Source organism: Trichosurus vulpecula, chromosome 5 (genome assembly GCF_011100635.1).
Source record: "Trichosurus vulpecula isolate mTriVul1 chromosome 5, mTriVul1.pri, whole genome shotgun sequence".
Lineage (NCBI taxonomy): Eukaryota > Metazoa > Chordata > Mammalia > Diprotodontia > Phalangeridae > Trichosurus > Trichosurus vulpecula.
The window spans coordinates 266009856-266024153 of NC_050577.1; the positions used below are offsets into that span (position 1 = coordinate 266009856).

At 43.7% G+C, this 14298-nt stretch overlaps 1 protein-coding gene across 3 annotated transcripts in view; it reads right to left on the reverse strand.

Moving 5' to 3' along the window:
- Positions 1 to 14298, reverse strand: part of RBMS2 (RNA binding motif single stranded interacting protein 2) — a 45553-nt gene that overhangs the window by 5028 nt on the left and 26227 nt on the right. For 2 of the 3 annotated variants that reach the window (XM_036760039.1, XM_036760038.1), the window contains 11 exons: positions 10362 to 10420; positions 9434 to 9525; positions 7966 to 8123; positions 6607 to 6686; positions 6370 to 6479; positions 4981 to 5027; positions 1830 to 1926; positions 1574 to 1624; positions 1133 to 1243; positions 520 to 600; positions 208 to 294 (listed from right to left, as the gene is read on the reverse strand). In XM_036760039.1, the coding sequence (XP_036615934.1) occupies positions 214 to 294; positions 520 to 600; positions 1133 to 1243; positions 1574 to 1624; positions 1830 to 1926; positions 4981 to 5027; positions 6370 to 6479; positions 6607 to 6686; positions 7966 to 8123; positions 9434 to 9525; positions 10362 to 10420 (967 nt within the window). In that variant the 3' untranslated portion in view covers positions 208 to 213. Of the gene's footprint in view, positions 1 to 207; positions 295 to 519; positions 601 to 1132; positions 1244 to 1573; positions 1625 to 1829; positions 1927 to 4980; positions 5028 to 6369; positions 6480 to 6606; positions 6687 to 7965; positions 8124 to 9433; positions 9526 to 10336; positions 10421 to 14298 lie in introns of all 3 variants that reach the window. The other variant, XM_036760040.1, reaches the window with a different exon arrangement.

Consider the following 14298-nt stretch of genomic DNA (forward strand, 5'->3'; position numbering starts at 1 on the left):
GATCCCTCATTCTTTACCCCCAACTACTTCCAACCTATCAGAGCTGGAAACAGAGCCATAGGACACGCAAGACCTGGAGGATCCACACAGCAAGGATAGGTGAGAAACAGCCGTGAAATACTAGACTGCCTGGGTCTTGGGACCTCTTCTAACAACCTCTCTCTCCCCACAACTCTGGCCCTCCTGCCCTCACCATGTGGCTCTTACCCACTGTTACTTGCTGTACTGGAAGGAATAGGCGGCATGATCGGAGGGAGGGTCCACCGCTACTTGACTTTGCTGGCCACTGTTCTCCTGTATCACAACCAACACAGTGAGGTCATCCTCTCCTGCCCCTACCCTCCCACAGACTAACATGCACCCAAACTCTAGTATTTCATCCCCCAAATATGGGGCAGCCCACTCTCCTTACCACCACCCTTGTTCCATCCCCAAGGCTAATAAGTCTGTATGATCAACATCCAGGCCATGATTACTGGCAAAAAGATGTGAGGAAGAGAGAAATCACAAAGCTCTTACCTCAACAGGAACACTGGAAGAAGGCACAGGCGTGTACTGGGGGATATAAGCTCCTTGCATAGCTGCAGCTGTGGGCATATACTAGGGGGAAGAACATCAAGAGGACGGAGGAGACTCCTGGGTCTCCTCTTCTTTCCCCATCCCCCACTCTGGCCTTTCAGCTACCCAGGCCTTCCTCATCTACCAACCCTGGCTTATTCATTGTGCTCTCTAATCCTAAGCTTTGTTGTGCAAACTGGCACCTTTCCAGAATGAGGTGGCATAAAAATGCAAGAATTTGTCTTCTTCTTTTAAGGATATCTGGACAACCTGCAGAAACTTGGAAAGTATCCTATTTCTGCCTGCCTGTACAACTTGATGAGGCAGGACTCAGTTGAAGGAGATAATGGGAGGAATAATGATGAAGAGCCAGATGCATATTTTACACCTAGTGGGTTGTCTCTGACCTACTCGCATGATCGTGGGTTCTATCATAATGAAAAACTATGGTTTTTTTATTTTTATACATAATAAAAGAATTATCTAGATTGTAGGGAGTCTAACAGATCCCAGGAAATTTTCATATTGAAGTGACTGTCCATCCCTCCCCACCCCCAATCCTCCATGGCTTTACCGTGCCCGTGCTGCTGAGGGAAAGGTGGCCCAGCTGCTGGGTAAGAGGTCCCATCATTGAGGCAGGCTGGATGGAAATGGTGTGGTCCATCCCTGGGGTCAGGACTGTGCCCTGGGGGAATAAACAGGAAGATAGGAAAGAAAAAGGACAAGGTTAGCTCCAAAGTCTTCAGACTCAAGACTAGTGAACAGCCTGAAATGAAGGCTAATAATGGCCCCTGGAGAACAAAAAAAGCCCTGTTAAGTAGCAGGAACTGAGAAAGATGAGCATCAAGCAGTGCTGTAAGAAGAGGCTCCCTGACTCCATTGCCTGGCTGAATGGGGAGAGGTAAGGCTACTTGGCTAGGAATGTTTTAGTTTTTGCCCACTTTCCTCAGGGTAATGCCTCCCACCCCCATCCCCGCTCCCCCAGCCTCTTGCAGGAAAGACTAGAGACACTCACTGCAGGCGGCATGAGGTATGACTGGTGGTGCATCCAAGACGGGCTGTGAACCTACAGAGAATGGACATGTCTGAGCCACCCCGTCTCGGGGGAAAGGGAAATGTAGTCAGTGGCAATTGCCTACTAGGCCCAGCCAGCTCCTGAAACTAAATATTAGCAAAGCCAGGATCGAAAGTCCAATACAACTCTTCCCACCTAAACCACCATGTTAAACCAAGAAAATGCATATTCCCCCCCCTTATGATGATGCTTTTACCTGATACGAAGATACAGGAGATGGGAGATAGGGGGTTAGTGTGGTCTGGGCAATCATCCTGTTGGGAGTGATGCTGTAAGGTGATGCTGTATAAAATCTGTAGGAAAGAGTCATACTAAATAAAAGGGTTATGGGTAACCATGAGATGAAGGGTTCCATACTGAAGTTTGGCAAGTTCTCACTATCTCGGCCCACCCAGGTATGTCTGTTTCCTTATAGTCCTGTCATTAAAAAAAAAAAAGATGCCTTTTCTCTTTACTTCACACTCATTCTGGATTCCCTCCCCTCCCCGAAAATCAAGCTTCCTTATAACATAGAAATTTACCAAAATCACAAAATACAGTGACCACATCTAACAATACATACTACTTTCTGCTCTATGACTCTTTCACTCTCTGCTGTGAAGGAAGGAGGTATGTTTCATCATCTGTTCTCAGGAATCAGAAACGGCTCAGATCCCTTTCAGTTTGACATTTTTTTTTCCAGTTTTCCCCCAGTTGATGGGCACTCACTTTGTAAGAACAGTTTAGTCACTTTTCTTACATAATTCCAAACTGACTTCCAGGGCTGCTGGTCTAATCCACAATGCCACCAAAAGTGCATCCACCTGCCCATGGCCTCTTTCAGGGACCATTCCCATGTTTTGTCATCTCTGCCAATTTGCAGGGAGGGGAACAATTGTTTTAATTTGCATTTCTCTTACTATTAATGATCTAGGTCACATTTTCAAAGGATTATTTCTAGTTTGCAGTTTTTTGGGAAAACTACTGGTTCATATTGTTTCACTACTTTTCTGCTGGGAAACAGGCCTACCAATTTTACAATTTTCAAACCATTTTTTCCCAATTTGCTACATATAAAGTATTATCTTAAAGTTACTTTAAGATGTGTGTCTCTGAATAGTCAAATGTCTGAATAAGTTTTCAAGTTGTTATGAACAATTTGCATTTCTTCCTCTGAAAATGTTCATGTCCTTTAACCGTTTCTCCCCTAGAGAAGTTACTGTTCTTCTTCAAGTTTTCTATCAGTTCTTTGTAGATACTAGCTTTATCTACCACAAATATATTTTTTCTTTTTATTTAGAAAATTTCTCTATAGCACCATGTCATATTTCTATCTGCCAGATATTCCCCCCGGATGACGTGATGGTGCTTTCAAACTCAACTCATCACACCTTCCTTTAAAAATCTACCACTCTCAAGAACTGGAAATCGAGGGAATGCCCATCAATTGGGGAATGACTGAACAAGTTGTGCCATATGAATGTAATGGAATGATATTGTGCTATGAGAAATGGGGAGCCGGTGGACTTCAGAAAAACCTGGACTTAGATGAACTGACCCTGAGGGAGGGGAGCAGAACCAGGAGAACACTGTACACAATAACAGCCACACTGTTCAATGAGTAACTAAGATAGACTCAGCTCTTCTCAGCAATACAATGATCCAAGACAGCTCCAAAAGACTCATGTTGAAAAATGCTGTCCACTCCAGAGAAATAATTATGGAGTCCGAATGCAGATGGAAGCAGACTATTTTCACTTTTCTTTGGTTTTTTGTTTTTTCTTTCTCATGGTTTTTCTCTTTTGTTCTGATTCTTCTTTCACAACATGACTAGCATGGAAATATCATTATGATGATCATACATGGGTAACCTGTATCAGGTTGCTCACTGTCTTGGGGAGTGGGGAGAGGAGGGAGGAAGAAAAATTTGGAACTCAAAATCTTATAAAAGTGAATGTTGAAAACTATTTTTACATGTCATTGAAAAAAAATACTATTAAATGGGGGGAAAATCTGCCACTCTCACTAACTTCCCTCCTCTATGAATGGCCCCCCATCTTCCTAGTTACTCTTAGTCATCCTTGACCCTTCCCTCTCCCTCAACCCCAGACATGACATCAGTTGCCAAGTTTTTTTGTTTCCAGCTGCAATATCACTCAAATTCCTTTCTGCATTCCCACCTCCTCAACCATAGCTCTTACCTATTCTCACCTATGCTATTGGAATAACCAGCTAACGAGTCTTTTTCCATTTCATCCATTCCCTCTCCCACCTATCTTCCATGCCTAAGGAAGGCACTGGCACGATCATGCCATTCATCTGCTCAAAAATCTTCAGCAGTTCTTCACTGCCTACAGAAAAAAGTTTAAACTCATGGCTGACCACCGGCATTTGAGCATCCAACCTGCCTACCTCAACATTTCTTACTTCACAATCATCACCTATTATGACTATTCCAAGTTCCAGCCAAATTGAACTTCTCTCCATCTCTTATGCTTGTCCTAGCCTCTCTATGGCTTTTTTCTCTGCCATCTCTGCTTCTCAGTGCTTGGCATAGACTCTGTCCTTTACTCCATCTGTTCAAGTGCCACCCTTCCTTAAAGGCCCACTGAAGATACTACTTCTTTTACAGACCCTTTTGGATGCACTTCCACCCTCCCTTCAAAAAAAGATTCTCATTAGCCAATTCTCCTTTGCTCTTACTACAGTCTTCTTTGTATCAAACCATATCCCTCTCAACCCTGACAGCAGAGGACATGCCATTTTAAAAGTTGTCTCACACATAGTTAGCACTTAATGTTCCTTGAATTTTCATGCAAAACATTATGAAAAATAATTTTAAAAAATTTTTTATAATAAAACCCAACAATTTTGTCCCATCATGTCATTTGCAAATAGAGATATTTTGATTTCTACACTGGCCATCCTTTTTCCTGTAGTTTTTTTTTCATGCCTTACTGGATTGCTAACTTGTCTAAAAGGCAAGTGTGGTGTACTAGAGAGAATTAGGAGTCAGAAGGCAGGGACTCCCACCTCACTCTGGAGGGAGGCTCAATAGAGGAGACTCTGCAAGTCATTGAAACTTCCTAAGTTTCATTTTTCTCTTCTATGAAGTGAGATACTCCTATCCTGCCACTACCTGACTCAGAGGGCTGTGAGGAGGAAAACAGGTAAACTTTACAGCACTATATAAATGTCAGTTATTATATTTATTAAGATTACATAAAATTAAAAGTGATTGTACACAGCCCTGATTTACATGTTTTTAAGGAAATGTCTCTATTTCTCCATTCTGTATGTGAGCTCTTAGATCTGAATCTTATCCCTGAATGTAACAGTCATAGTGTAGAGTCCTGAGGAGGACTTACCCATTCTGTAGAGCTGTGGCAGGGTCATAGGTCAGTGCCATGCCACCCTGTAAGAGAAAAGCACAAAGATCAGCCCGGGAGTATTTGGGTGAGGGGCAGAAAAATACTCAGACTCTATAGGCACTAGAAATCTTTAGTTTCCAGATGATTAAGACAGTCAAAAGTTAGGAAGCCTGGATTAAGGCTTTCCCTAAAATGAGGGCTGGGCAAGCCCAATAGCAGATATTCTGTTGTTCATCCTTCATACTCAAAAAGCACTGAAATGACATCACTATATATTAGAGTCAAGGTATAGTACCCGACTGTGGCTGATCCCACCAATATAAGCTCAGAAGGCTTTTACTATAGGTCAAGTACAAATTTTGGAACATATGGAGTGGAGATGGCTCCAAATTTGTGCATCTCTCATTTCTTTTGAGCTACTGCAATTCTGCTTTGCTCACAGAGCACAGTGTCTTCTTTGATGTGGGCACACCATGATGGATGGTCCTGTATCAGGGTCTCCCATGTCTCACAATAGATGCTAAAGTTCTTCAGAGAAACCTTGAGAGTATCCTTGAACTGCTTCTTCTGATCTCCAAATGAGTGCTTGCCTTGTCTGAGTTCCCCATAAAATCTTCTAGGCAAACGTACCCTTGGCATTCGAACAGTGTGGCCAACCCATTGGAGTTGCACTCTCTAGAGTCTGAATGTCTGGCAGTTAAGCTTGAGAGAGGCCCTCAGTGTCCAGTACCTTATCCTGCCAGGTGATCTTCTGAATCTTCCTAAGACAATTCAAATGAAAGTGATTCAGTTTCTTGGCGTGACACAGGGAGACTGTCCAGGTTTCACAGGCATACAAGGATGAGGTCAGCACAGTGGCTCTGTAGACCTTCAGCTTGGTAGACAGCCTAATACCTCTTCTCTTTCACACTTTCTTTTGGAACCTTTCAAACACTGTGCTAGCTCTGGCACTGAGTACATCAACTTCATCATCTATGTGGACTTCCCTGGAAAGTATACTGCCAAGTAAGTGAACTTGTCCACAGCATTCAAAACTCTGTCTATTTGCTGTAACCAATGGTTCCAGAACGGAGTAGTGTGGTGCTGGCTGGTGGAGAAGCACTGCTTCCTTGGTGCTGACGTCAGGCCAAAATTAGCACAAGCAACAGAGAATCCATCCATGCTCTGCTGCATCTCAGCCTCAGAGGATGACCTGAGTAGAGCCTTTGTTACTGCTCCGAAAGCAGAGAATCTTCTACAAAAGCTTTGGAGTTAAGTAGCCACTCTCTCTCAAGAAGATGCCTGTTACCTGTTAAGCCTCTGGGTTGATATCAAGTATCTCAGAAAGCAAGTTAACAGACCGCCCATCCCACTTTACTGTCTTCATGTTACTCCTGCATTACTCACCACATCACCATCTCTTGGCCAAGACCGGCCATTCTGCACATATTTCCCCTGGTTCTGGCGCTTCTTTTGTCCACCATCAGCAAATTTGCAGAGCAAAGGATCAGATGGGGCTGTCAAGAGGAAAGTGGACAGGAAGTTGAGTTCTGCCCCTTCTTTACCCATGCACAACTATGCTTCTATCTCACTGCGGAGTGAGCTCCCCGTGGACTTCCCAACCCTGATCCTCATCTCCCTTACCTGGTACTCCAGGGGGTGTCTTAATGTATTTGCCATTGAAGTGGGTGATAATGGCTTCACACTTCTCTGTGGACTCCATCCTACAGAGGACAGGAGGGAATGGTTAGGCTTTGGCTTCTCTGACCTATAAAGACTCTCCCTATCTTTGATATCTGGCCCAGATCCTCTAAGGGCAGGAGTTCCTAAGCTCCCAGGCTGTCTCAAACACATCCAGTCATACTCACAGAAGCTCAATGTCCTTCTCTCTACACATTCTAGGAAGCGAGAGAAGTGAAATCTTTCCAACGCGATGAAACAGGTGATTTAAGAACAAAGACTCATGTTCTAGTCTTAACTTCGCCTTTTAGCAGCTATTCTTATCTCTAAATCTCTGAGTCTCAGTTTCTTCATTTGTAAAATACGGGTAACATGTACCCCACTCCCTCTCACAGGGTTTCAAGGACTAAATGAAGTAAATGTGAACACACTTTTAAAATGATCAAGTCCTACATAAAATATAGGATTCTCCTACATGTTAAAGCACAACTCTGACACGTTTTCCATCTGACTGTGTAGCTCAAAATCTAGGGGCCCTCCGGGTGAGCTAGGAGGTAGAAGAGTCCAGAACAGGATATTTCTGGGGTGATGACAGTCGGGAGAAGAGGGCTCGGTGACTGGACCCTGGAGCACTTAAACTAGGAGCTGGACAGCGTGTGATGTGAACAAGACTCCACATCCTGGTGAAGTGTTCTATCCCTCTTCGATACAGGGCTGAGGGACTCAGTGGTGACCAGCCTGAACAACAGGCATCTATGCAGAAGGCGCCAGAATTGTTTCTAGGTCTGGGGGAAAGGGGCACACGACAGAGAAACAGGAAGCAGTTGGGGGAAGATTAGGAGCCAAAGCATTTTTGTGACGAAATCTGACCTATTTGATTCACAAGGCAGTCATGAAGAAAATGATTTATAAACTTTCAGGGGCTAAAAGTGGCAGCAAGAAAGACTGGAGGCAGAGGAAACAGAACCTTGAAGCCTCTGACACAAACAGGTGGCATGACTCTGGTGGCCAAGCACTTCACTTCTACCCCAAGCAACTATCTAAGACTCTAAGTTTAAAAACAATTGCCTCGATTCATTGGTAGAGGGAGTTCAATCACCAGGAGTTCTTTACGCCTATCAAATCACAGGTCTGAACCAAAAAGGGTGATGCAAATATGTAAGCTATTACAAAATAATTATACATGAATAAAAATTAAAACTGCCACCAAGTATTTCTGAATGAAGGGTTTAGGCCCCTGCTTGTTCCTGGATTCCCAGTGCCTTCAGGGAAGGTCAGGTTGACAGCAGACTTTCCACACTGTTTGCTCTCAGGGCCTCTTACCTTGCAAAGCCAACCCCTCTACTGGTCCCACTTGTGTCTCGAAGAATTCGAGTAGAAATGACTTGCCCAAAAGGCTTCAACATCCCCTCCAACTCCTGCTCATCCATAGTCACTGGGAGGTTTGAGATGTATAAATTTGTAGGGTCCTGTTCCTGTTGCTATGAAAGCATAAATGTAAGAAAGGGTAGGGCATTCTCCTCCCACTTCCCACCCCCACCCCGATATTTCAGGAAAAAAAATGTAAACACCAGGAGGTTTTTATAACCATTCCTCCCTCCCCACTTCCCAGCTACTAGCTCTATCCTGGAATAATGATGAAAGGAGGAGACTACTTATTATTTCTAATTCAGATCTCAACTTCAGTGACACCATTGAAATTTTTCACTCCTCCTTTAGGAGCCAAGCAGGGTACCAGGCCCTGTGCTCCTGTGCAGACAATCCCAGGGAGCAGGAGACTCCAGGAATGCCTGATCAGGCTGGATTGTTTTAAGAATTCCCCCTCCCCCATCTTCCGGCCACATCAGAGTTCCTCTGAGCAGGAAAGCATGTTCACTTTCTGATGAAGAAAGGGCAAAAAGAGGAAAAGAAAAAAAGGAAGGGTAATGTGCCAGGGGCTACACTAAGGCACAGACTGGCTTCATTCTGGACAGCTCCCAGAGCTTCTTACAGCCACTCTCCAGATAGCAGAAGTTGGAGTGCCTTTCTGAGGGTTTTTCCCAGGGTATGGGCATAGCCCTCTCTACATAAAGGTCTAATCCCAAGAACTTTGGTGGTCAGCCAGCCTGTCCAAGGGCCCCAATACCCTCAGCTTAAGACTTTCTCCTATCTTTGCCTTCAGGGTTTCCTTTTCCTTTAATTCACAGAGGAGAAGTTAGGCCCCCACCTAACAATAAGCATTACAAAGACAAAATTCTCTACCATGGAGGAAAAAAAAAAGGAAAAGACCCCAGTGCCCACAGCCTTGCAGAAAAGAGTAATTCCTGGTCAGGATATGTAAGACAGCAGAGGAAGAGACATTTTCTGCCTCCCTTTACCTCCTGCAATGGTTACCCCAAGCTCAGAGGGAACAATGTTGAGAGGGAGGAGTGAGAGTGGAGAACATCAGCTCTGAATTGCACAGCTGGCTTCAGAAGAATTGCAAAACTTCCACAAGATACTGGAGGCAGAGAAGGGAAAGGTCATCAGTTCCCTAGCCTAACAGAAAGAGGTAGTGAGGGAAGTGTGGTTTTATGAATTGGGGGTCTGATCCCTTGGTGGAACTGAATTTCTGTTCCTCAGCCTACTCTTGTCTGTATCATCCATAAAGTCATCCTCCTTCCTACCAGCGGGAAGACTGAGGACCCAGGAATGAGCCATCCTCAATCAGGGCTTTTTGAGTTCTCAGGAAACTTTGAGCTTGAGACCATCCACTGGGCTATCCATGCCCCCAGGGAGGCTGGAGGTGCTGAGAATAAGGAAATCCCCTTACCTTTGCCATCTGGGCCTGCACCCCGCTGGCCTTAAGCGCAGTCACAGCTTTCTGTGCAGCTGAAGGACTGTCAAAATCTACAAAGCCATAGCCTAGAAAAAGGGGACCACATTAACTGTAGAGGGGACATTAGACAGGTAGAAGGAAGAGTTAGTTATATAGTACAAGTGGCAGAAAGCAAGGGAAACTGAAGATTTCAAATGCTCTCCATAGACTGTACAAACCCTTGAAGATTTCTAACAACGTATGAGAGGATTAACCTGTATGTATCTCCCCCACCAACCCTTCACTCCTTTCACATTGGAACTAAAAATTTCAGGAGTTCTACCCAATAATATCCTACAACTGGGAGGGGTTTCCTTTCTAGCTACCCTGTCTCACCCCTGAAATATTTAGGCATGTTAGGAATATAGCTTCTCAATGGCAAGAGTAAGCAACAGACCATCTATTATGGTAGCCCCGATGATCAATACTACCCTCCTTTCACTTTCTCAACCCCAGCCCAATCTATCTAAACACAACTAAGTTACTGCCATAGATAGTCTTTGCCTCCAGAAACACATATCTGCCTTAACAGTCACAGAAGGAAATTAAGCTGCTAGGCTAAATCTTAATTCACATGCCCCTGCCCACTTCTACCACCAAGCCCAGAAGAAAAAAAAAAACACAGGCAAGGAAGAAACCCAAACAAAGAAGTTTCTGTGTAGTATATATTCAAGTCTTCTATGCCTGAGTAACCACAATGGCATTCATGGCTAAAGCAATATAACCATCAGGAATTCTAGGGACTAGCAATCAGTTCTAAAAGGCTGGCAGGCTAAACTAATTCCCTGGCACTGTGCTTGCTAATCTAGGGGCAAAGGAGATGTACAAGGAGACAACCACTTTAAAAATACTACCTACCCCCAAGGACGGTCTGTCTTCTCACCTTTGCATTTGTTTGTTGTCTTGTCCAATATGGCCTTAGTAGAAACAATTTTGCCATATCTAGGTGGGGAAAGGGAAAGAAGAAAAGCAAAGTAATTATTTGGGGGCAAGAATAGGAGTAAACTCTGAGCACTGAGATAGGTTAATGAGTCCACCCTCACCTCCCATTCCAAGCATAATATCTATGAGGACAACTGTTCTCCCTACTGCAGGCCTGCACAACATACAGCCCTAGGGCCACTTTTGGTGCCAAAGGATTTCCTGTGGCCTTCTAAAAATGTAGAGGTTGTAAAAGAAAGTAAAGATGTAACGAGTGCTTTGTTTGTGCCCAGCTTAACCTGCCTTCCACTAGTCACTACTGTAAACATCATGTAATCTGGCAGGTGGGTTGCCACTGTGGTTATCCCTGTTTGTCACGTGACTCAAGGCAATCAACCACTGTCAGTCCATCTCTAGTCTGACATGAGCTATTTCATGATAAATAAAAATCTTAGGTAATAAATGTAATTAATTGATATTATTGAAATTTCCCTTTTTAAAAATATAGCTTATTTGCAAAATAGTTTAATCATTAATTATACCTTTACTTGGAAAGTGAGCCACTAAAAACCTATCTGCAGCCTGAAGATTAGCCTCTCTTAATTTTGGCCCCTACCTACTACCAAGTTGTGCAGGTCTGCCCTATTGGTTCTAGGTAGCTATTTCCTGCATGGAGAAGAAATCAACTACCAATACCACCACATATCTCTATATCCTTAAGAGAGATCTCATGAATGAAATCAGATACCATTTATAATGGACGATTATAAGATCGAGGATTGGGGAGAGAAGCTACAGCTTCTAGGAAACTAGTCAATCAGTCTACAAGCATTAAGCATTCACCATGTAGACACTCTGACAGTGCTTGATACAAAATCCTTGAAGCTATTCATCTAGCTTAGGCCATAGCACATCCACATTCTCACACTCCTTGGTCTGGCATTTAAAGCTCTTCACAACCTGACTCCAACCTACCTTTCAAGTCTTCTTATACATTGCTTTATGGTTAAGCCAAAGGCCTTCTGCCAATTCTTCATGGATGACACCCTGTTTCCTGTCTCTGTGGCCTTTGTATTGGCTGTTTCTACACTCAGAATGCAGTCCTTCCTTTTGTGGCAGAGGACCTTAGTTTTAGACTCAGCTCAAGTACCACTTTCTTTAAGAAGTTTTTCTTCATTTCTCTAGCTGCTTAGTGCCTTCCCCACCCAAATTACCCAGGATTTATTTTGTACATACCTGTATAAGTAAATGGACCTCTATGGATAGCTATTTTCCCACCCCACACGTAACTCCCAAAGAATGTAACCTCTTGTTTCCCTTCCATCTTTGTATTTCCATCTTGGATCACAACAACTGGCACTAGGTAGTCATTTAAATGTTTGTTGATTGATTGATCTTCCAAGGCCTAGAGCCACCAGTCTTTTCAGACACCAGGAATTCCAAATGGCTGCCCCTCAGGTGACCTTGCCTCCAGAGCTTACTCCACCTAGGTCCCAGGATCTCAACTTTCACTTTTTTCCAAAGGCCCTACTAATTGCTTCAGGGTCTCCCAGACTTGTAGGTTTCTAATTCCAACAGACCAGAGGGGAGTGTGTAGGATTCAGGACTGAGGTGCATTAGCAGCCTTACAGAAGTTCTCCTAACCTAAATACCCCTGCATATTCATTCCAAAAGATGGAGGAAGGAATCTTAAAAAGGCAGAGCAGGGGTCACAAATCCAGCAGAAGAGAAAATACAGGGACAGTTTAGGAAATGTGACCCAGATCAAGCATGTTCCCACCCTTCCCCCAGGCCCTGGAGAAGGGACAGAGGACTCAATTATTCTTTGGTTTCTCTGGCTGAAGTTGATGGCTTCAATAGGACTTCTGTTTCTGGTGGGGTAGGGAGGAGGTGAAGAAGAGGGAGACAAGCAGAGCCCTGAAGGCTGAGGCCAGCCATTAGATTGAGAGTGGGAATGTTTGGGGCAATCCCAGCCCCCCAACTACCACAACACTTGAGTGCTCTCCCGACTGCAAGCAGCTGGGAGGGACACAAGAGAAGTCAGGCTGTAGACAGAAGGGCACAGATGCTGCTGTCCTACACAGAATCTCGGGTGGAGCAGGAGCTTTTGAGCCAAGAATTTCCAGTGCAGCTGGTTAGAGTTGGGCCAATGTTGCTTCCTCCTTAAAGGATTCCTACTATGAGAACTAAGATCTATAATTCCAATCCCCACATCACTTCCTCCCCAACCTGAGGTTAGGTTCTAATTTACCTACAAGTGAGGGATACTGTCCTTGCAACAGCAGGAACAAGGACAGGAAATCCTTCTAATTCAACATTTGTTAATAAAAATGTCTACTCCGTGTAAGGCACTTGGAATAGGGACTGAGGTTATAAAAGAGAAGGGGAAAATCCAGACCAAGTTGTAGTAAGAAATGACTTTCAGCAGGGGAAGCTAGGCTGCAGCAGGTATGGATTCATGGAAGAGAAGGCTCTTAAGCTGTGGCCGTGAAAGGAAAATAGTTTCAACAAAGATGCTGAGGGGTATGTTCCTGGGCATACATAAAATGGCCTACATAAATGTATGGCAGTGGGAAAAGAATTTTAAGATTGGAATTTAATTAATTAATTGGCTAGAATAAAAAGTACATGAAGGTGAGTAGACTGAAATAAGGCTGGAAAGATATGTTGGAGCCATTTTGTCAAGTGTCTTTAAGTCAGGCTAAAGATTGTGTATCTTGTTTCATAGGCAATGGGAAGCCACTGAGAGTTTTTGAGCAGGAAAGTGACATAGTCAGACCTATGTCTTAGGAGACCATTTTGGGCAGCTGTGTGGAGGAGAGATTGAGTGAAAAAAGAATGGAGGTGGGGAGACCAAGTAGGAGACTATTAAAACAGACCAGGTGAGAGGTAGTAGGGGACCAAATGAGGAGAGCTTGATCACGTGAATGAAGCTCTCTTCACTGATCTCCTCTTGATAGCTACATGAGATGCTGGGAATGTGGAGCAGACCGGATGTAAGGGGTGAGGGAAAGGGAGAATTAGAGATAACTTCAAGGTTTCAAGCCTGGATAACAGCAGAATCAACAAAACAGAGAAGTTAGGAGAAGGCGCATTTGGGCTAAGATAATGGGGAGAAGATACATTGAATTTTAGACATGCTAAGTTTGAGGTACCAGTAGAAATATACAGCCAGGCAGCTGGAAATGTGAGATTGAATCTTAGGGGAGTGACTGGGGCTGTATATGTGAACTTAGAAGTTAATCAGGTAGCAATTGAAGTCAAATTTGCTAAGGACAGAGCTTCTGGGATATAGTCATACTGAAGGGGGTAGCAAAAAGATGAACCAGTGAAAGAAGATGACAAGGTAAAAGAAAGGTCAGACAGTAGAACCAAAAGATCAGTGTCAAGGAGGTAGAGTGAAAAGAAAAGAAAAAAGAAAAAGAAAAAGACAACGTCAAATGTTAAAGAAAGGTCCAAAAGGTTAATGGCTAAAAAGTCTATTGGATTGGCCAATAAGGCTAGAGAAGGACAACACCTTGCTCATTTCCCCAGACTACAGTCTACCTGCTCTTCTCAGTCTTCCCCTCCTTATCATCTGTCTAGGGCCCAATTCCCTCACAGTCTAATGTCTCTAAAAGTCCAGAGCCAATATTATTGTATAGTAAGAAAAATGAATAAGAGGGTCAGAAAACATGAGGGAAATTCAAATGAGTTTCGGAAAAACCAAGAAAGGTTCCAGAAAACAGATGAAACATACTTTGCTCCTCAAACCAAAGAGACAGGAACTAGTAGGACAGAATATTACATACGCTGTTAGATGTGGTCAGTGTCAGATGTTTTTACTTAACTGTTTTGCTTCATCGTAAGGGAAGATTCAAACTGGGGTGAAAGGGGCACTGAAATGACTGTGATGTAAA